Source organism: Electrophorus electricus, chromosome 14, assembly GCF_013358815.1.
Source record: "Electrophorus electricus isolate fEleEle1 chromosome 14, fEleEle1.pri, whole genome shotgun sequence".
NCBI lineage: Eukaryota > Metazoa > Chordata > Actinopteri > Gymnotiformes > Gymnotidae > Electrophorus > Electrophorus electricus.
This window is the reverse complement of record NC_049548.1, coordinates 4,601,216-4,623,660: the sequence shown is the minus strand read 5'-3', so window position 1 is coordinate 4,623,660 and position 22,445 is coordinate 4,601,216. Positions and strand designations below refer to the sequence as shown.

The 22,445-nt window shown below is 38.9% G+C and overlaps 1 protein-coding gene across 3 annotated transcripts; it reads left to right on the top strand.

Moving 5' to 3' along the window:
• Window positions 1-1,648: 1,648 nt before the first annotated feature.
• On the top strand, window positions 1,649-21,817 carry uts2r2 (urotensin-2 receptor 2). Of its 3 annotated transcripts, XR_003412010.2 has the most exons (10): window positions 1,649-1,838; window positions 2,299-2,510; window positions 3,977-4,052; window positions 4,134-4,176; window positions 5,633-5,697; window positions 6,213-6,269; window positions 6,525-6,678; window positions 11,188-11,311; window positions 13,008-13,154; window positions 21,531-21,618. XR_003412010.2 is itself a non-coding variant. In XM_027029393.2 (9 exons), exons 1-9 carry the CDS (start codon window positions 1,771-1,773, stop codon window positions 21,665-21,667), a joined length of 921 nt encoding a protein of 306 aa, XP_026885194.2. In that variant the 5' UTR covers window positions 1,649-1,770; the 3' UTR covers window positions 21,668-21,817. The 3 variants fall into 3 exon arrangements, 2 of the variants coding, with proteins under 2 accessions (XP_026885194.2, XP_026885193.2); XM_027029393.2 differs by lacking the exon at window positions 13,008-13,154 and having other exon boundaries at window positions 2,314-2,510; window positions 21,531-21,817; XM_027029392.2 differs by lacking the exon at window positions 13,008-13,154 and having other exon boundaries at window positions 21,531-21,817.
• The last annotated feature ends 628 nt before the right edge of the window (window positions 21,818-22,445 follow it).

Sequence of the window (22,445 nt, the reverse complement as noted above, 5' to 3'; positions counted from 1 at the left end):
TTCCTCAAAAAGGTGTTTTTCTTTCTTTCTTTCTTTCTTTCTTTCTTTCTTTCTTTCTTTCTAAGGAGCTTATTTTCCCTTTGGTTAAGTGACTTGGGTGTTATGGTCCACGCTGGGAAATGTTGCAGGGGAATATAGGTCTAATAATAGATTGTATTAATTCATTTGAACTGAGTTTAGAGTGAGTGATTCTTGCATGATTTTGTGGTTTATTTGAACAGTTTATATCTTGGGAACCTCATGCTTGCTTTTATACCTGAGTTTGTAAGGTGGGAATGAGTACCAATAGCTGTTTATGAATTCAAATTGTCAGAAAGGGAAAGTTGCCATAAGTTTCACTTCAAAGGACACTTTAAAGTGTTAGTAACTTGTTTGCCCACCTGGCTCACTCTCCGTTTGGCTCCCCGAGTTATTGTTTTTTTTTTTTTTGTGTGTGTGTGTGTGTGTGTGTGTGTGTGTGTGTGTGTGTGTGTGTGTATATATATGTATATATATATATATATATATATATATATATATATATATATATATATAAAAAACCCCCCCCCACAAATACATCACTTCTAAATGTGTGATTACTGATGAATACAATAATAAGCAATTTACTTTTGTGTGGAGGACTCCTAAACTTTCTTGTCATTTTTTTCTGTAAAGTTATCAAGTTGAATATAACAGGGCTTTTATTGGTTTTCTGTAATGACAAAGTTGTTAGACATTAAGTTTACAGACATTTGAGTACACAAACACAAATTGCCATGTACCCAAATAAGATTTTCTTCCTCCATTATACTATATTTGAATATACTTTCTTGGAAGATCTTTGCCATCTTTGCAAATGGCACAATGGATACAGATACCATTGTTTTAGACACCCTTGAGGAAGTGAGATCAACTGAGGGTTTTTGTTTTTTTTTTAAACCAAGTTTTATACAAAATTCTGTGACCTTTTTTACATTTTAAATGTGTTGCCCTTTTCCTCTTTTTGTTTTCTTTCATATATATATATATACACACACACACACACACACATACGAGGAACTGCATTTACTGGGTATATCTGATGTTCAGATGAGTTCAAATAAATCTCTGCTGTTGAACAACTTTTCAGATATCTTCGAAGACCTTCAAACTTTAACCTCGAAAACATTAACATGCCAGACAACTAGGAGAAGCAGTTAAAAGTATATTCCATCTTAATATAGAAATGGCTGATTGAGGGGCATTATTTTCAACAGGTAAAGTTTGGTACATGATGTCTCAGTAAGAACTGGTTCACTTAGTAGTATTGTAGCTCAAAAGTTAATGAGAGGCTTTATTTAAAAAAAAAAAGTTAACATTTTAATTTAATGATATGGAACTGGAAATAATTTCCCCTACTTTTCAGTTTATTTTCCTTCTGAGGTGTCTCTTTACTGTACTAAATTTAAAATATGTTATATAGAGTTAATCCATTAATTATAAACCACGTCATCCCCCCCCCACCTCTCTCTCTCTCTCTCTCTCTCTCTCTCTCTCTCTCTCTCTCTCTCTCTCTCTCTCTCTCTCTCTCTCTCTCTCTCTCTCTCTCTCTCTCTCTCTCTGTGTGTTTTCGTGACTTTTACTTTGGAAATATATTCTGACAAGGAAATGAAATGATACAGTCTCCAGCTTCACTCTTTCCTATAGCTATTATGTTTGCTGTTGTAATTCATTCGCGTGGGAAGTTGTAACTGCTATATGGCATTATCTTTTGTATGTCTTTCTGCAGCAGACGGTTTGATATTATTATAAATGGCTGTGCAACGCCGAGGAAACTTTAAAATCTCAGACAGTAACACCACTGAGAAAAAAATAAAAAGGTAGTAACGCTTTTCTTTTCACAAGCCGAACGTAATTTACTTTGCATGGTATGCAAACACGTTGAAAATTGCAAAACACGACTACAGTTTTATTATTTTTGTATTTTCATTTCAGTATTTGATTCTGCCTTTCATCTTCAAAAGGCTATATAAGTTCATAGATAAATATCTAAGTAGTGGGTTAAAACGAGAAAAAAAAAAATCAAGTTCCAGTTTTTGTCATTTAACATCTGTGTAGACTGGCCTGTTTATACTTGGCCATCTACGCTATGAATATTAATGTATGACATTTGCTTAGGCGGTGTTTCTGTTGCTTGAGTTCTTGCTTGCTAGAACTGTAGGGCTTTCGCGGGGCGCCTTGTAGTGCCATAAGGTAGCTAAGCATGAGCGGGTGAATGAGTGTGGAGGACAGGCATTGGCTGTTGTGGTATAGTGTTCTCTTTCGACGTCTTCTGATCAGGTATAACGTACACAGACAGACGTCCCATAGCAGAGCGTTTATCATCACCCTGCTGCTTCTGACTGCCATATGTGCGGTAGTGAGCTGGCTTTTCCTAAGTTTCAATGATGACATCACAGAGACGCTGGTCTCAAGATGGGAAGCACTGTCACAGCCCAGAGTATTCGTGGTCCAATGCTCTGAAGATTATGAAAACCACAAGCGCTTCCCAGGTATTATATTGACCTCCTTTATTCCACCACATGCTTCTGTGCTTCCAACTGCATTCTGTTGCTGTATTCTCAAGGCCTATTGCTAACACTCCATGGTTGACGCGTTTGCTCTGCATTTGATTTCTGTTTAAATAAAACCCTTGGGCATTGTTTCACAGAGCGGTGTTTCCAAGTTCTCTGCTGTGGAAAACTCTTGCTTTACACTGGAAATGTTTTCACTGCTGAAGCATACCTGGCTCAGCTCATCGCACCTGCGGGCCATACAAGCTGGATAGTAGATAGTACTTTTTTAGTGGGAATAATGACACATAAAAGTTAAACTCACCATCATCATCATTTAAAATCATTATCCACATACTGAGATCCCAAAAAGAATGTGCCAGTGTCAAAAATGAGCAGTGCATCATTTCCACTCTTTTTGATTGCTGTTTGCACACAGCCCGACATGCAAATATAAAACACCCAACAACAAATGTATGAGTTCAGTGTCTGAGATTAGTTTGCTCATATAGTCGGTTTGACTACAACGAGGCAGGCTGTCTGAGAATGACGGTAACAAAGCATTCTGGAGAATCAAACTGAGAGATCTAAAAAGGTTAAATTAAACCCAGGGAGTTTTGCCATTGGCCTTTTTGAGGTTGGTATATTTTGAGGATGGTACTTCCAGCACTTTTACTGACCTACACAATAGTATGTGAAATTGAATTTCTGATGACACTAAATTTTGGTGAGAAGAGGTTCTTGTAGGGTGCTGCAGGATTAAAACGGAAGTTTCAGCATATTTTAGTGCACCAGCCCCAAGGACACGGTCAGCACTCACTGATCTTCAATAAAGAAACTTCAGTGGTAGTCAGAGGTAAAGTTTTACATGCTCTAGACAGCAAAAGGACTTAAAGAAACTCTGGCATCTTTAACACTCCATGCCTTATTCTTTATTTGCCAGTTTTTATTCTTTTTACAAGAAGAGAGATGATGTTCTTTTGTGAGATTAGGCTGCTCAGGTAAACATTGAAAACCTTGTTCTACCAAGGTCAACAAAAAAGATTGTATGTCATGGGTGCCTGTTGGTTGGTCAGATACCGCACGAACCACTCAAGTTGTGAGTCGCCATCCGTGTTCTGCCGAGGCTTCATATGGAATTCGTTACTGGCTGTCTCACTGGCATCAAAAGGCTCTGCACAACCCAGAGAGGGCAGGTGCTGGAGTTACTCTACGGCCTTGTTCGGCTTCATGCGCTTCACGTGCTGTAAATCAGAATGAGGAAATGAGAGCTTATAGGCAGTACAGTGCTGCAGTCCACACACCCAGCAACAACCCCACTGAACGTGCTGGGAATGTTCAGTCAACATGTTTACTGTGTGGGCTCCAGTTATCAGTAGCAGATGGTGGCTGAAAAGCATCATGGTTGAACAGGGAGACAACTGCTTCTGGTTTGGCCTAATGTGGGTAATGTTTTCTGTTCACAGGCTGCACTCCTACGAAATGTGGCCGAGCGGTGTCAGACAATGTGGTAACCAAGGAAGAGGCACAGATGCTCAAAAGGTGAACATACACTCACTAGCTTTTAAACACACTTGAGAACAACATATGCACGTTCAGATAACGTCCTCTCTAAATCCACAGGTTAGCCGAGAGAGGACTGTCACTTGGTGGTTCAGATGGAGGCGTGAGTAGATATGCTTTATTATAAAGTTAAAAAAAAAAAGAAAAAAATAATTCATTATTTCTTTTTGCTTCTCTGCATTTCTGTGCCTGACAGCTTTCTCTAAGAATTTTTCTGCTTGTTGGGTTCAGTGTCTTTCTAGGTTATCTTGATTATGAATGCACATCTCTGTATCATACACAAGAGGGCAGGATAGTACTAGACCATTAGTATTAAAACGTGTAGGTACATGGATGATGTTTCTAATAAAATGATTTGTGAGTGTATTTTACCATGAACCTTTCTCCAGTTGGACTTTTTATTCATTGGGTTCTGTGTATGAATGTCCTAATATTGATAATGTTTCATTGTCATTTATTTGTAGCAAAGATATACCACCAGCAATTGTCACCACCTTTGCTGGAAATAATATAATATGCTAAATAATTATTACTAACTAAAGTAGTGATGTGTAAATTTAGTTGACTTCGAAGGATCTCAAATTAAATTATTGAGTAACATGGACACATCTAGGCAATCGAAAAACAACCCTCATTGATCGACCACATGTACCATTAGCTAGCTAGCTTTATACACAGTCAGGCACAATTCCATTAATCTTAGTTTGGTTTCTTAGTTTCCATTCGACATCAACGGTACAAAAAGGTAAAAATTTATTGAAAAAGAAGACTTTTTTTTGTTTTGTTTATTCTTTAGTTTGTTGTGTGTCTATGTATAGGGACTGTTCTTGGTGTTATGTAGAGACACCAAGCACTTTCATATAAGTTCCATAAAGAAAGGGATGGAATTTACTAGCACTTAAAGGTTCTCTAGAGCAAAATGACAGACAGCAGACAGCATCTTTAAATCCCTGTGATCTTTTCACCCTGGTTCTTTGATTATTTCAAGGTTTCAATATCAGGGAGAAGAGCAAAGATTATTAGAAACTGCAGGTCTGTGACATTTCTATGGCATACCATGAGCTCAGGTAAAATAATGGCTGTGGATTTGTGGCGTTGTGACCAAAACTGCAGCTGTTGGAATGCTTCTAGAATTATTCTTATTGCAGCGTCAACATATCTGTTTAGACTGCACAGAGCCCCATATCAACCCCGGGGGGGTTGGGTTGAGGTTTAAGACACTAACTCTGGCTCCAGGCAAAGCATCTTTTTATGATGTGTGGCAATTTTAAGTTGGAAGTGGGGATGTGGAGTCTGTTTCATGGGTAGTCCATGTTCGTCTGGGTGTGTTCATGTGGTGGGGTGACCCAGAGGGCAGAGTGCAGAGGCTACACCCACCCATTCACTGATCCTTTTACCAAAAACTTAGCAGCAACAGGATTCACAAACGCGCTGATATCCTGCCATTTCACTTTCCTTTGGGAATCTTATTTTCTCACTTATGTATAGGATTATTTCCTATACATAAGTATGTTGTGTATGTCTGTATGGTTCAACTGGTTGTGTTTGTGTGTGTGTAGGCCTCAATCTTGGACCTCCACTCTGGAGCCCTGTCATGGGGGAAAAAGTTCGTCAACATCTACAGGTGAGCAAGTGCGTCAGAGCTGAATGTACCGGGGCAGATGGGAGGCCCCGGCTGAGCCAGGCTCAGCTGGTGTTAGAGCTGTAACAAGACTGAGCAGTCAATCAGACTGGCTCACTCTGCTTTTCATCTGTTCATCAAAAGATGCCTCAGGGTCCTGAGTCCTTAGGCGAAAGTTCGCTTTTTCTTTTTTCCTTGGGTGAACAGAGTGTGAGTCTTGTTTCTCAGGCAGCCTGTCTTAATTCCTGACACCTTGAAGTTCCCATGCAGCCCGGCTTTCCCTCCTGTGCCCTTGCTCGGGCTGACACCGTGCATTTGGGCATCTGGCATGTGTTGACAGGCCTGAGTTGTCATGGTGTTTCTGTGAATCGACAGCCTGCATTTTAACATGCTTACAGTATTTGTATTCTGCCTTTTGAGTAGCATGTCACTTTAACCGGGACACGGAGTTGTGGCTGATGAGGCTTTATTGGTTCAGAATATTTTAATCCTGTTTCATTTGTTTCCTTTATTTCCAGATACTTTAGTGCTGAAATAAACGATGTTTTCACTGAGGATGACTTTAAACTTTATAGGTAATTGATGAATTATTCAAATTAGAAAATAATAATAATAATAATAATAATAATAATAAAACATAGCATTGTCAAATCATTGATACACTTGTTAATTTGTTCATTTACTTATTATTTAATTATCTATTCATTTGATTATTTGATTTAATAGTTACCTATCAAATTTCATAAATTATTTATAAACATTTATCATCAGACATTGTTCGGGTAACATTCATTAATTAGTAGTTCTAAATGTTTCCTGCTCCAAAATAGGGACGTGCGTGGGCGCATTCAGAGAGTGATTGCTGAAACGTTTGGGCTTGATCCTACTCAGATGCACCTAACCAAGCCCACGTTCTTCTCCCGCATCAACAGCACCGGTGCCAAAACCACTCACGATGAGTACTGGCACCCACACATTGACAAGGTATCACTCACACTCCATCTTGTACCTCACACACGTGTGTGCGGTTGCATACACATTCATCTCAAAGGAATGCTCCTGCACCACTGAAAACTCTTCTCCTGTATGTGGTCCACTGTCTCATCTTCAGTGAGCGTCTGAGTCATAGACGTCTTTAAAAATGAATGTCCACCTTACTAATGTGGATAAGTCCATAATTTAAAAACCTAGGAAGCTATCCAACAGGCATTTAACACATCTCCTGTGTCCAAATGTTCAACAAAAAAACTGACTTTCCGCAATAACACTGCTTTTAACTGTCAGAATATTTCCAAATTCCATGAGTATTATAGGAAGCCGCTCTCTTATATTAGTGCAATTTAGTTACACAAATTAACAAATTAAGTATCCTTTACATGAGATTTTTATGCAAACCTTTACAGTCAGTGACAAGCCACCTCCTTGGTCATCACTGTAGAAATGTTTATTCGTTTTCTTGGAGCTGCCAACCTCATTATTGTGCATTACAAAGGATGAAACTCTAGTAGTGATTTCAAAATTAGATATTTGATATCTGCTATATGAAATGTGCTCATTTGTGGTCATTTGGGAATGGCTTGCATGCTGGTCTTTACACAGATTGGTCAAAGCAAAGTCTTTTTCCATTTTTGTTCAGCATTGTACAGTTTATGGATGAAAAGACTGTGGTTTTCTACTGTTACTTCTACATGTATTTTTGAAGGCTCTTTACCTTAAGATTGTTTGTTTTTTCTTTTCTTATTGTTTTGAGTTTTCTTATTGTTTTGGGTTTCCCTTTAAACTGACTGTGTGATCAAGGCCAACACAACCTAAAAAAATAAATTGTGTGAAATGCTATTGTTACCAGTGAATAGTAAATTTTTAAGGGACACTAGGACATCTTGTCACACTTTAAAAAAAAAAAAACAACATATCATGGGCTTAGTAGATCATGATGTTACCAACTGCATGGCAAATGAAAGAATGAAGTCTCAGTCATACATTTTGTATTCATTATACTTTCATATCTTATTTCAGTGCGGACTTATAAGCATTTAAATAGTGAGTGTGTACATGTGACAAGTTGCCCATCAGCGGGTTAATTGTCACCCTATGTGGGAATGTGTGTAGATTGTTTTTATTGTTGTAAAATCAGTTCATTGTTGGGTAATTATGTTTTGTTTTTACTTCAAATTTAAAATTAAATGCCAACTCAGAAAGAAGGCTTGATTAATCACTAAACCCCAATTATTAATCACTGAGATAGTCCAGTAGTGTGGTAAGGCCCATTAAATCCTTCTGAACTACAACAACTTCAGACGATCTTTCAAATAAAACATTCAAGTATTTAAACAAAACTACAATGCTAATTGGGTTTTTTATTCCTGTAGGCTCTCTCAGACTTTACTAATCAGACTCATCGTTGGTCCTGGCACACACAAACTGCCTGGTCTGGGGTGCACTCTTTATGAGCCCACTGTTTGCATGCGACACACTGGACCCAAGTCCCACTAGGTCAGCTTTTCAAAATGGCTCTATGCAAATACATAGCAGGCACTCATCTTTATCTACTGAAGAGTCATCTAGTCAATCTATTTTTTATTTATTTATTTTTCCCCACATTTAGGTTTTGCCCTCTGCCCCTACCCTCACCCCTATTTATTTTGGAAAAGATCTTGTTTATTTGTGCCTGCCTTTTAACTTCATGTGCCTCACTGGAGAGTAACATTTTTTCGTTTCTTTTGGGGGTAGTGGGTGTTGCCACCTAGTTTTTCTTAAATCTAGGTGATTTAAAGCTGGCATTGCTCGTTAATAATGAGGTAGTGCTCTTGGGCAGAGCTGGATGGATGCTGTAAAAATAATTCCCAAATTCACTGAGACAAGTTGCCCCAAATGGCCATGTTTGCTAATGTTAACACAGAGCAGGACATTAGCAAATCAGAATACTTTAGTTTCTCCTCTACTAAGTGAAAAAATATTCTTCTGATTCTTCACAATAATTATTACAAAAACTGTAATGTTTCTATTTTTTTTATTCAGAATGTGAAAAATGGCAAATCAGTGCTCACCTCATCCCACAGTATCCCTTGCCTTTCCCAGAGCAGATATATCAAACCAAATAAATATCCAAACTATTCCTCATTTTGCACCCCCTGATGTTCATGAAATATTAATGGAGTAACAGGTTACCCATGTTTCCTCCGGGCACTCCGGTTTGCTCCCATGTTCCAAAGACATGCGAATTGGGTCAATTGGCATCCCTAAATTGGCCTGGTGGGTGCATCCTCTACAGGGCTGGTTCCTGATTTGTGCCCTGTGCTGCCAGGATAGGATTGGCTCCATGTGAACCTAAATTGGAGTTAATGGATGGTGAATCAAGGTGAAGATGAACTCACCCATGAGACAAGAAGCCCCTGTCTCCTATTTATGTGTACTGCATTGCTTTTTCTCAATTCTGAAATTGCCTTCTGATGTCAGGTAAAACAAGTGTTGTGTATTAATGTAAGCCAATGTATGGAGATACTTTTATACTTTTATAGGTATGACCTATAAGTGTGTGGCTTTATGCAGCTTGACCAATTAGGCTCGACCAAGACTACCATACCTTAAAATGTAATAATTCATTACAAAAATTACATAATTCATAGTTTAGTTTTAAAAAGAACCTTTCCAATTAATATATTATTAGCAAAAATCAGATTATGACTGAGTTAATTATGCATATGTAAATTACAAATAAGCGAACTGCTTCTGATCATTATAGTGTATAAATAACATAGTCTGAACATTTTCATTATAGTGTGTGGGTACTTTTTTGTGAAAAGCTTTTTTTTTGAAAACCTGTATATAATGATCTTGGTTATAGTAGCAGCTATCATCACCAACTATCACTTTGAACATTATTGCTCAGCTAGAAATATTTGTTGTTGTTGTTGTTGTTGTTATTAGTGTTGTAAATACAAATACTTTTGTATTTGAGACAAAGTAAATTTAGTCAACATTTTGACAAAGTATTAACAAAAATATATTAAATATAATTTGTCTCAATGTCAACACATTTGTTTTAATAATATCAGAAATTGATAATACTTCTGTATTTTCTTCAATTATATTTTGAAATAAGCTTGATTTGTAGAGTTCAGGAGTGTGTTCAGGCCATGCTTTTTAGAGTTTGCTCTCTTCTGCAAATGAATAGAGAGGTGTGGCATGCTTGACACATGGCCTAACTTCAAAGTAACATCATCTGAGGTGATCAGAGCACTCAATGAGTCACATGGGAGAGCAGGAAAAATCCCATCTGTTCACTGAAGTAGGCATTTATAATGGATTGCTACGAAATTCTTTTAAGGAGCATTCCAAATCAGTATGCACTTCCTCACATGCTGAACTAGTCTCAGATCAGCTTATAAGAGTTTATATAGAATGTGATGTCATGGTTTCTTCACCATAAAGATGAACTGAAATGTGAAATTACAATGTCAGAATTCCATTTACATTTCAGTGATATTGAGGACCCTGATTAGTAGAACCTTAATGGAGTAAATATACAATAAATATGCTATTTGGCTCTTTGGCCATTATATTGCCCTATTGGGAGTAGGCATCATAATACTGTGATAACAGTAAAGTTATTTTAAGAATGCTTAATAACTTTAAACATGATTCATACTTTATTAGTACAGCTCATTAGCAAGCTTTGTTCAGAAACAGCTTTGATACAGAAGAACTTTATTTTTCTCTCCTGTTTTTGATGGCAAACATTAAGGATGCATAACATTTTTCGTTGGATTTGGTTAATTCATTACACCTATTGTAAGAGAGGTGGGTGTTGGATGGAGGGGGTGGAGTTCCACCCGTTTGCCTCTTCATTAATTCATGGCACCGTCTGTGTTTTTGAGGCAGCTACATAAATGGCATTCAGAATTTTAAATGTTACCCTCATCTGTCATTCTTTGACACACTTATAATAGTCACAGGACCACACATTTACATAAAAATGGATTACACTACTCTGGTGTTAACATGCTGCCATGTTCTGTATTGCCAGAAATTGCCCCTGTGAGACTGAAGAGTAGTTTACATGGATGGTCTAAAAAAATGAAAGAAAGCAAGCAAGCAAAAAAAAACCCAGTAATTTCTCATGGGATTCCCACTGTTGGGATTTTCTTGAATAGGCATTTCAAAAACGCTGTGATGGGACCAATCTAAGATTTTGGAACTCTGAATCAATTAGTTAGGAGACTTGCTTTCTCCTTATAAGGTAGAAGGTGAAGACCAACTAGAACATGGAGCGGTGCACCATTTTCAGTGCCTCATTCAAACACTTTAAACACCCTTTTTATATTAGAAGAATATTTTCGCAGTGCAAACTATTACATCTACATTAATAAATTAAACCATGAAACCTAATTTAAAAAATAATGAGATTAGAAAAATTATGATGTGAAAGATAGACCTTTATGAATCTGAGCTTAGCCAGAAAAAAAGAATGTACTAAATTTGTAATTTTTACAGGTGACCTATGGATCCTTCGACTACACATCGTTACTCTACCTAACGGACTACAGTGTGGATTTTGGAGGGGGCAGATTCATCTTCATGGACCCAGATGGCAACAGAACAGTGGAGCCCCTTTCTGGTAAGCTGTTAGTGAAGTGAGGTCTGACCTGAGAAGGGATTCATAAATTTTATTAAATAAACTTTATTGCTTTAGAATAAATATGTATGTTTTGTGTGCATGACTTGTAGTTAATGCAATTACAGTCAGGAATCCACAATTTGAGCTTTTGAAGAAGGTCAAATTGAATTGTCTTATGGTCATACTATTTAATAACAAATTATTTTACATTTGAAAAATGCAATTAACAGTAGATCTAGTTTTATATCAGTGTTATTTTCACAGAATATAAGATAAAAGGTACTAGTTGTTTGATAGGTAAACATTTCACATGGGTTATTACTGCTTTCAACTGCTGTTCCAAGTTGCCTGGACATTGCTTATGCAAGGTAGTTTTGAATGTCTATTATGGGTTCTCAGTGGAGTTGAGACTGCCTAATGAATATTCAGTGTATTTCCAATTATGGCATTTAGCTGATGCTTTTATCCAATGCGACTTACAATTATGACTTGCACACAACTTGAGCAATTGAGGGTTAAGGCCCAACAGTGGCAACTTGGCAGTGGTGGGGCTTGAACCAGCAACCTTCTGATTAGAAGTCAAATACCATAACCACTGAATTGAATGATCAGATGGGAAGACATGCTATGTCTGATTCCTGTTTTTTTTCTTCAGTCCAGACTGTGCTTCCTTTCCATGCTGAATACAGACAGCATGGACAGGTTTACATTGGGGCATGGAAAGGGTGACTTGTACCAGGCAAATGCTTTGAATTTTGGTCAAAAACATAAATATCAGTAATTAGTTATTAACCAAGAGCTGCTGTATTCAACATCAAAAGTCTGTACTACTTTTTAATTCAGTGCATTTCAATTTTGATATAATATTTACTTTCAGGGAACTAACATTGCCATTAATTTTACAAAGCCTGACCATGAAAATATTTGTTGAAAAAAAAAAAGAAAAAAGCTTGTGTTAATTTGTGTAATACTGATGAGTTTTTGACACCTATACTTTATTTTCTGTCTGGGCACTCCATCGGGGCATAAAATAATAAATTGTAATTATCACCTAGTTCTTTTAATCCTGAGCCATTAACATTTACCTTAGTCTCTCCCCTGTCAGTCAGAGAGGGGAGAATAGTGTGTTGTGGTAACAGCCATTTTATCATTTGATGTGTTGTCTTTTTTTCTTATGTTCCTTTTTGATAATGACACATAATGTCACAGTGCGCAAATAGCCAGCTGATAGGCCTGACAGGTAGAAAATGTGACGCTTCTGCATGAGTAACTGGTGTACTTTAGATGAAGCTTAATATGTCTCATTTAAGTGGATATCGGCTGTCGTTTACAAGTTTAGTAGGTTTGCACTCGGTTGAACTTTTACATTTATCCCTCCTCTAAAATATCTCAGAAAATCTGTCTCAGCTCATGTCTGCTGGACGGTGGAGATGGGGGAGGTGTTTTGTCACGTAGCATGACACCTGATCACTCAGTGCTCCAAGCACAGAAAAAGCTGCTGGCAAGTGAAGGGCAAATGCAGATTGGTCGATATGCTTTCACTCTTGAATACACATGGGTCCTTGAAGGGTAGGGGGGAAAGAGAAGAGAATTATGGGAAAAGTCGACAAGAAAACGCCTGATAAAAAAAAAAAAGCTGTGATATTTCTCCAAGTGCTTAAATGATTCTAAATATCACACATGGTTTATTCATCAGCCCGTGGAGGCTCAGTTTGGAGACGTCTCTGCCTGTTCTGTCCACATCCATGTACGGCGGGTTTAAAACAGCTCCCGGCATGGCTGTGCTGAAGCACTGGGATGGTGCGCTGATTGCTCATCGCGTAGAGATGATGAACCTGTAAAGGTAATTACTATCCTGACAGACCTCAGTTACAGTGCAATTGACAATCAGCCTTCCTCTCTGAACCAGGAGGAGGGGCAGCACGGCAGGCATTAAGCAGCAGGGAGACTGAGTGCAGAACAGAGGGTCAGTGTGAAGGGCACAGAAGCAGGGCGAGGGGATGGACAGAGTAGAAGAAGATCATGGGGAGGAAAAGCTGATAGAAGCCTGCAGGGGCAGAGGGACTCCTGGGGTTTGAGAGGTGCAGATATTGGGAAGGTGTCAGTGGGGGACAAGGCCCTGTTAGAAACTTACAGTCGGGGAAATTGAGAACAGACACTGAGGGAATCCAAGGGGAGACCAGCTGCTTGCAAAGATTGGAGAGTCACTGGCAGCGGCTTCAGAGAAACACCACAGCCTTGCCCCAAGGAGCTCCTCACACGCTCAACACCCCACTGTGTTAATGTGAAGTGATGGGTATATTCCTGCCATTTCTCTGCTCTGACTGGAAGGGGCAAAATGAAATGCCCTTTGGTGTTTTGGGCTTTATGTTTGTCTGCACACAGGAGGGACCGGTGAGAAACTGAGTAGGTGTGAAAAATATCATTACAACTTTTAAAATGAGCACATCTTAACAATGTGTGTGTATTGTTTAATGACTTCCATTAAACTGACAACTTTGTTTGTAGGCTACTAATACTTTACTTTTAGGTTACAATAGATAGTAGGGCTTTGTTTCATACACATACTAACTTTGTTGCTTTAAGAGTTCGTATAATTGGATAGTGTAATTGGATAGTGACATTTGTGAGCAAAGGGGGAAAAAAAGGGGGGGAAAGTGGATTTTATACATTTTGTTAAGCAAACATCCAAGAGTGTGCTATGTATTAATACCGAAAATCACTTATGTTTCTAAATTTTTGTGAAGAATCGATTGGTCAGTCATTAGTGGTGTATAGGGAGTATAGTGGAGTATAAGGTGTATAGTGGTGTATAGGGTGTATAGGGAGTATAGGGATAGCTGGGAACTAAGTGGGCTGCTAAATTCTCTGTGTATCCCTATTGTCTGTTATAAGGCAAACCCGGCCGAACCCGGACACATTTGTCTGGAACAGAGGCTGTAGAGTGCAACGTGAGTAACGGCTGAGCCAAATTGGAAAAGCTGCCGAGACAGAAAACAGAGTTACCGTCTAGCTTTCAGTCCTTCCCAAAAGCACGTGAGGGTGAAATCAAGAGATTCAGTGGAAAAACAGTCACAATGGGTGAAAGTCCTAGTTATGATTTATCCCCTCAGAATATAAATCTCACAAGAAAAGAGCATCTGAAAATTTTTGCCTAAATTGGAGAAAGGGGACAAGATAATAAAATGTCATGAATGTCATAATTTAATGCACTAAATAGCCATGGTACTAAAGAAAGGGTATGCTGGATAGGAGACTACTGAAGCAGTGATAAGTTTAAGTCTTTGCTTATGTGATGTGCTTGAGATTAAGAGAGATCTTACCCTTCTTAAATTGAGGATTATTTTCGAAGTGCCATTTTAAGGAGGACAGGTCGAATGACCTTTACCATAGACTGATCAGTAGAACACAAGACAGCCAAGAGTCACCACAAAGCTTCCTGTTTGGCACAGTTGAGTTCAAGCAGTGGCTGTTAGCTGCAGCTAGAGAGTCAGGTCCTGATTAAAAAATACAGCCTGGGTTTGATTCAGTGAAAGTTCTTGAGGGAGATGGAAACTGGGCTATCAAGTGATTATATTAAGTACCATCTCAAAACATGGCAGGTGATGATGTGGTGACAGATAAGGTCTCGTGGCACAGATGAATGACATAGCCAGCCTGGATTGTGAGCAGCAATGATGACAAAAAGGACAGTAAAGAACCATAAAATGAGTGACGTGCAGGCCGAGCTCTATTGTTAGTGCATTGGTGCTGTAGCAGAGATCCAGGAGTGTACATGCTTCCCCACAGCACACGTGGGCATAAAGATGCTAAAGGCACAAGATGCTAAAGGACTGTCAGACTAAAGGCATAGGTCAGTATGTTCATCTGTCAATGGACAGGTTCCGTGGATAGAACAGAGAATGTTAGTGTCCAAATACACTGTACCGCTTGTCCTGTGTCACCCCAAAGACAGCCTACACAAAATGAACAGTTCTCATCCATCCAAGAACAGCCATGGCGTGACAGGTAGGGAGAGCAAATACACTGGAGTCAGTGTGGATCAGGCAACATTCACCTTGTCATCAGTCTTGATTGCTAAACCTCATTTGCAAAAGGTGCTGTGTGAACTGCTTTCTAGATGATGTTGCTACATGTGCATTATAGAACACAGATTCACAGGTGTCCCTGATTTGTCAAGTGTTCATATGAAACATATTCCACATACTGTGTTATGTAGCATGGAGGAAATGTTGGGACTGGCTACACTGACTGGCAGAGCTGTCAGTTGTTACATTGGGAAGAAGAATAGCCACAAATGAGAGTCACAGAGGTACTAGAAAAGGCTTTTGACAAAAAATACTATAGAAACTGATGAAAAGCGTTTGCGAACTATCAAGACAGGCAGTGGCCAAAGCATGCAAGCTGGGAGCTGTAATTCACTCGAGACAAAGTTGAAACGCAGTGAGAGGACAGGCCCTGTACTGGAAAAACAAGATGTTCTATTTCTACCAGATGAATATCAAACATAGCCAGAGGGGCTAGTGTGAGTGAAACTATTGCCAGGTTGCAGAGGGGGACACGGTACTGTATCATGGTCCCAGTCACAAACAGCACCAGCCATGTACTTCCTCCATGCACAGCACTTGGATACATATAGCAGGTGGAAACTATTTACCCAGCTTTTGCTAGGCCAGTGGAAAGGAGTGCTGATAATTTGTAGATATCTTACAACTCAATTGATGAAGAAACAGGCGAAACAGTAGCACAGCTGGGAGAAATGAGTTACAAATCTCAAGGGAGGAGGAGTTTGGGGCCCTCCTATTGACATGAGTCACCTGACACAACAGCAACAGGCAAGATACCTGCTAAGAGAAGAGACTGGAGATTTCTCTCACAATGAAGACAATGTGGGGTACATTCCTTCTCTCCAACTCAAAATACACCCAAGTGACACCACACTGGTTAGCTCGACATACACCTCAGTACCGATGGCTTTACACAGAGGTAAAGGAATACTTGGAGGGCTTGTTGAATAGGGGATGGATTACAAAATCCAGGTCATCCTGTTCCTTAAGCACAGTCTGTGTAAGAAAGGAAGGTGGTCTTCAGCTCTGTGTGGATTACCAGGACTTGAACTGGAAAACTATCCCAGACCTTCACTCAGTCCAACAAATCTAGTACATGGTAGACAGCGTTAAAGGCAGCACTTGGTTCTCTGTCTTGGACCAGGATATGGCTTATCATTAGGGCTTTCTTGGGTAAACTGACCACCACCTGACTGCTTTTATTATGTTCTGGTAACTCTATGAGTGGGCTTTGATTGTCCTCGGCACTCCGGACCTCTGTGATGATATCTGCCAGGAAGGAGAACCCTGGTTATGTCCAGCAACCATATCAGTGGCGGTGATGGAGTAGGCTGGCTATTCAGGGGAAACGACAGTTTAAAAAATGAGAGGCTCAGAATGATCATCCATTTGAATTAAGATTGACATTTGCCTGATGCTTTTTATCCAAAGCAACTTACAATTATGACTGAGTACAACTTGAGGGTTAAGGGCCTTGCTCAGGGGCCCAACAGTGGCAGCTTGGCAGTGATGGGGCTTGAACCAGCAACCATCCAATTATAAGTTGAGTACCTTAAGCACTGAGCTACCACTGCCCTGAGCTTTGTGTTGAAAAGGTACAAGCATAATCTGCACATTGATGAAGATGGCATACTATGCTGAAAGACCACAAATAGGTACCAACTGGTCCTACCAATAAAGTATCATCAGTTTACAATGAAGCATAAATAACCACATAAAGGATCAGGTCATCAAGGATTGGGACAAGTACTGCATCTGGCTAGAGATTGGTTTTTTTGGCTACACATGCAAAAATACATAGAAATCTACTTTACACATGTATGCAGGTGTCTACATTGGAAGTGCCCTGTTAAGAAACAAAGTTCCTTTGGGTATTGTGACATACACATTTGACTCTCATATCAATCAATTTTCTACATATAGAGAAGTGTCAAGGAAGCTATGAGTACTCCTGTAATAAACTGCAAAATTAGCTGTGGAAAAAGCCTGGAAACTGTCCTCAGGTTTGATTACTTCACAAAATTACACCCTGATCAGGGAAAGATGTGTGAAAACAAGCTATTTGTAAAACTAGAGGAGTATAGTTGCATCAGAGGATCTGGGGTGACATGATATTACTCCCAGGTGAATGGACAAGTCAAAAAAACTTAACAGAACCCTTTATGCCATGCTACGAAATAGCTCAGATAAAGCCAAAACCAACTGGAAAAGTTTCTTAATGAAAGAGTTGTAAAATGAGAGAGCATGGTTTGCACCTAATTATGTACTGTTTGGTCAGAATCCCAGACTCCTGTAAAATATCATGTACAGCAAAAGACCAGAATCCATTTCCATATGAGCATGTTGATATGTGGAGACTCCTAATGGAGGATGCATATCACTTAGCTTCAGAGACTGCCCAGAAGGAGGCACCTAGAGAAAGGCCTCTATGCCTGGAAAGTACATGGTGCTGAATTGTAGCCTGGGTGTAGATTCCTGGTGTGTAACCTAGGAGAGAAGGGTGGACAGAGAAAGCTTGTGGACAGATGTGGTGAAACAAAAGAAGCACTTGAATCACCCTGTATATGAAATCAGCCCAGAAAATGGAAGGGGCCAGGACAAAATTCTCCGCTGGAATATGTGTCTGCCCTGTCTTCCTGCCTAGAGACGAGGTGGATGTGCCCATAGAGGCACCACCAGAGAACAAGAAAATGATGCTCTGAGGATGATGGGAGAAGGGAGCTAGTAGACATGGTGGATATCAGCTCGGAGCAGAAGCAGTGGAGTACCCGGTGGATTCAATTAACACTGTAGAAAGAGAGTGAGAGAGAAACATCAGGCACCACCTCTGGTGGAGGATGTCACTAAGTTAGAGGAAGAGGAGGCTGCCCATGCCCCAGATGAAGACACTCCTGATGAAGAACATTATTTTTTGGTTCCAGTTAGAAAGTATCCTTTATCAGAAAGAAAGAAAAGGAAGATATTTCCTTATGATTCTCTAGGTCAAGCTAGTTTAAATGAAAATTGGTGTCAAAGTATACAGAATATATTTTTCAGTTATTGAATGGTTCTCATGATAACGTGTTCTTGTTTAGGGTCCAACTGAGAGATATATTATCATGAGCAAATCATTAAATTCACACACTGATGTTAGTGAGGATTGTGGTGGCTGTGATTTCATCTATGTATTTTCAGTCAAGATATGCCCATCCCAGCTTTATGTTTTGGTGTGACGACAGCATTATGCACGCTAATAACTATATAAATACAACAAATGTCTGATGAAGAAGAGTGTCCTGTAAACTATAATGAGACTCCTACACAACAACTTTGTATGTTACATGACATATTTGGGAAGACATTTCAGTTTGGAGGGGAGGGGAGACTGTGGCAAAATAGAAAAAAGGTGAGAAATAAGCTCCCATGAGTCTATGTCACAGGTTTGATACAGTTTACCAGCATTGCATATATTTCTTTGAAGGTGGTTCATCCAAAGCAGTACTTTACTTAGCTCTCTAAGTGGTTTATCCACTCAATTATATGAAGTTCATCACTCAGTTCCTCGCATTATACAGATTGCGTTTATATATCTACATAGAACATACATACATAAAAAGAAGGTTGCTAGTTTTGCATTCAGCTTCATCCCATTCACATCTAATAATACTTTCCATTCTTAGAAAAGCACTTCCAGTGTTAACTTGTTTTCTTACTTTTCTTATGAATTTTTTTTTCGCAGCAGTTTTTGTTCTGCACCTCACGATGCAAGGCACTCAGATTCTGCTGTCTTTTCTTAGCTAAACAGAGGAATGACAGGAGGTCATTATAAACAGAAAACAAGATTCCAACCTGGAATGCAATTTTTTAAAACAGGTTTTCTCATGCATTTTATACATATGTGATGATGTCATTGCTAAAATAGTGCTTTTTTTAATGGTCTACATATTTCACAGTTTATTTGAATTAGAAAAAAGGTCAAATTGACTAATGCACCATTAAAATGTGAAGAGATGATTGGTCCCTAGCATCAGCCAAGTAGGAAGCTAAGAAATGACTCATTCTTTACGTTGTAGTATAGCCTGCTAAGCTCTCTCTGTATCCCTGTTGTCTGTTTTCAGTAAACACCCAAATCTAGACACACTTGTCTGGTGTGATTTTTCAAGATTTTCAAGTGTATTGCACATTCTTTTGTTGTTAAAACAAAACAATAACTGTGAAGTTAATGTTTACTTTGAGAATATGAATGTCCAGACTGGCTAAACTGGACAAGAATCACAGCACATTCCTCATACAATTAGGCAGTTATGTGACACTACATCATTAGCTCAGACCCACAAGATCTCTAGAGTTAGATCTACGTGTGGCATTTGCATTAGGGTTTTGCAGCTTATTGTTAAAACGAGGACAACAGAAGTCATCGTGAGGATGATAAGACTACATCACTAAGAGACAGAGTGAAATTATTCTGTGTCAAAAAAATGTTTTGATACATTTGTAAAAATGCACTAATGATCTTAGAAATGGTAAACAACCTGGTAAACAATAGTAGTAACTATGTAACAACTGAAAATACTTTGTCATTCAGAAAAATGTATTTTCAGCTGCTCAGCAGCTCAAAAACAGTCCACAGGCTGTAAGCACAGATATGTCAAAGACTAGCATAAAGAGAGAAATACATCAGCCTGACAACCAGGCGTGCATGATACAAATTGTTAGTAAGCCTCAAATATGTAGTGTTCTGGGGCAAAATCTTCGGATGAACAGATGAAAATACAAGAGTGAAGAAGAGAGAAATGTTGAGAAAACAAAGGAGCTCATCATCCAGAGATGTATGATTCCCACTTGACACTGGGCATTCACTTAGCTTTACTAATATTTGAACTTGATGGTAGCTGCCAACAATAATTACTATATGGTTCATTCAATATAATCGTAAACACTTGTAAATTAAAGCATTACAAATTTTATTAAAACATTCTGAACTTTAACATCATAGTTTTGTGTCATTTCTAATCTAATATGCAGGAACAAAATCAAAGCAACCAAATTTGTCACGTTCCAATTACAGATTGCTGTGCCCATAGAGTTTGCCCATTGTACCAGAGAACAATATAGACTTGTTCTGTGCTTCGTAAGAATACGTCCATTAAATATTATGATTTCAGATAAAAACATGTCTTATTGCAGGTCTTATTCTAATGGTCAGAGAACAACGTTCCTGCATTTACATACCATTGCCTTTTCACTGTGCTAATTATCCCACCCTGATAAATGTAATCAAAGCTTCAGAAATTCTAAAAATTTTATATTAGTCTAAATTGCTTTGATGATATTATTATGGATTTTTAGCCATACCCATCATTAGGTAATGTAAATTATGGATGCTTGACAGAGTGGGTGGAACTTAAAACAGCTGATTACTGTTGGGCAGAGAATTGATTTAGGTTCCCTACATTAAGTGCACTGAAACCCTTACCGTATAATTGGCTCTGTGCTGTTTAATTGACCAGGTTTGGATCCCTATTAGAATAACCACAGACATACACACATACCAAATCCCCTGCCTCTGTATATAGATTGGTATTTGTGTGTAATCCAGTATGATTTGTGTGTCTTGCAGTATGTAATGCAGCACACTATGCTGCGTTTATTCAGATCATTACCACATACATGAACACCTTTGCAAAGTTACTCTGTTAGAGAAATTTTACCATCTAAACTATTCAGAACAATTGTCAATAGCAGCGCATGGATATCGGGGCCAAGCAGCACAGTGAAGGTAATTTACATAAATACCCTGTTAGCTCTGCGCTTCTCTCATTTTGGTGTCACAGTTCATGTTAGCTTTATATATCGTTAGGTTTATATCTAATTCAGGGCTGCACTTCTTCTACGGACATAAGTGTTAATGCTCTTATAGGGGCAGTGAAGCAGGCAACATTTACCTGTAAAAGCAGAGCTAACTTTGAAGCTTCAAGGCTCAGTTTTGAACAGTGGAAATACAAAATCAATTTTCTTTGTTAAATAAAAATCTGAAATAAGATGCATTTGGGGTTTCTGTAAGGTCTTAGCTTTCAGGCGTTTTTTAAGCCCTCTCTCCTCAGTGTTTCTAAATGTACAGTACTGCTCTTCACTGTATAACTGTGCTCATAACTTCCCGTTCTCCTCCGCAGGCCGAGTGTCCTTCTTCTCCTCAGGCTCCGAGAACCTCCACCGGGTGGAGAAGGTGGCATGGGGCACACGCTACGCTATCACCGTGTCCTTCACGTGTGACCCCGATCACGCTATTTCAGACCCCATCTTGCCATAGTATCACTGGTGTCTTGCCGGGACCCTGGGACAGGTGCAGAAAACCAGAAACTATCTGAATCACACTGAAGATTCATGTCTTTATGTGAATATACTTGGAACGTGTTGACAACAACTAGAACAACACCAATAATAAAGCATATAACATACATCATATATCATTGTTGTTATTCAAGGGACATTTTCACTCTTTACAAAGACTGCCTCCTGTGGTCCTTTGTTCTATATATGTGTTTTTAAGCAGCTTGTGTGTGTTTCCCTTTGACTTTGAGCATGCTAGTCTCGTAAATGGCTTTTTTTCTTGCCTGGCTGTGCCTGCTTTCTCTGTGGTAACCTATGTGGTTCCTTTTGTCACAGTTGAATCATTTTTCACAGAACAGCTCGAGTGGAAATTCTAAACGGGGGGTATGATCAAAATTTCTCATAGAGGGAAATTCTTAGATCTCCTACTGATAGTGCTGATAGTGCTTTTTAAAGCTTATCACTGAATACCTTTCCTGTTGCAAATGTTATTATTACAGGAAAAAAAAAGAATAAGAAAGAGAAAAAGAACAGGCTGAATGACTTTTCTTTTTTAACAAAAGGTTTTATCTGCTATAGGTCAATTACTACTTTGGCTGTCTGCTGAACAAATGCATTCTAATAGCATCAGCAGGGTATTTGCCACATTACACATTCCCTATGTTACTCATTGAGGGCTTACAGAGGTAAAATAATTTATTGTGTTGCAAAGGTTTATTACGCTGCATAATCTGACTGAGCCTTTAATGACATGACAG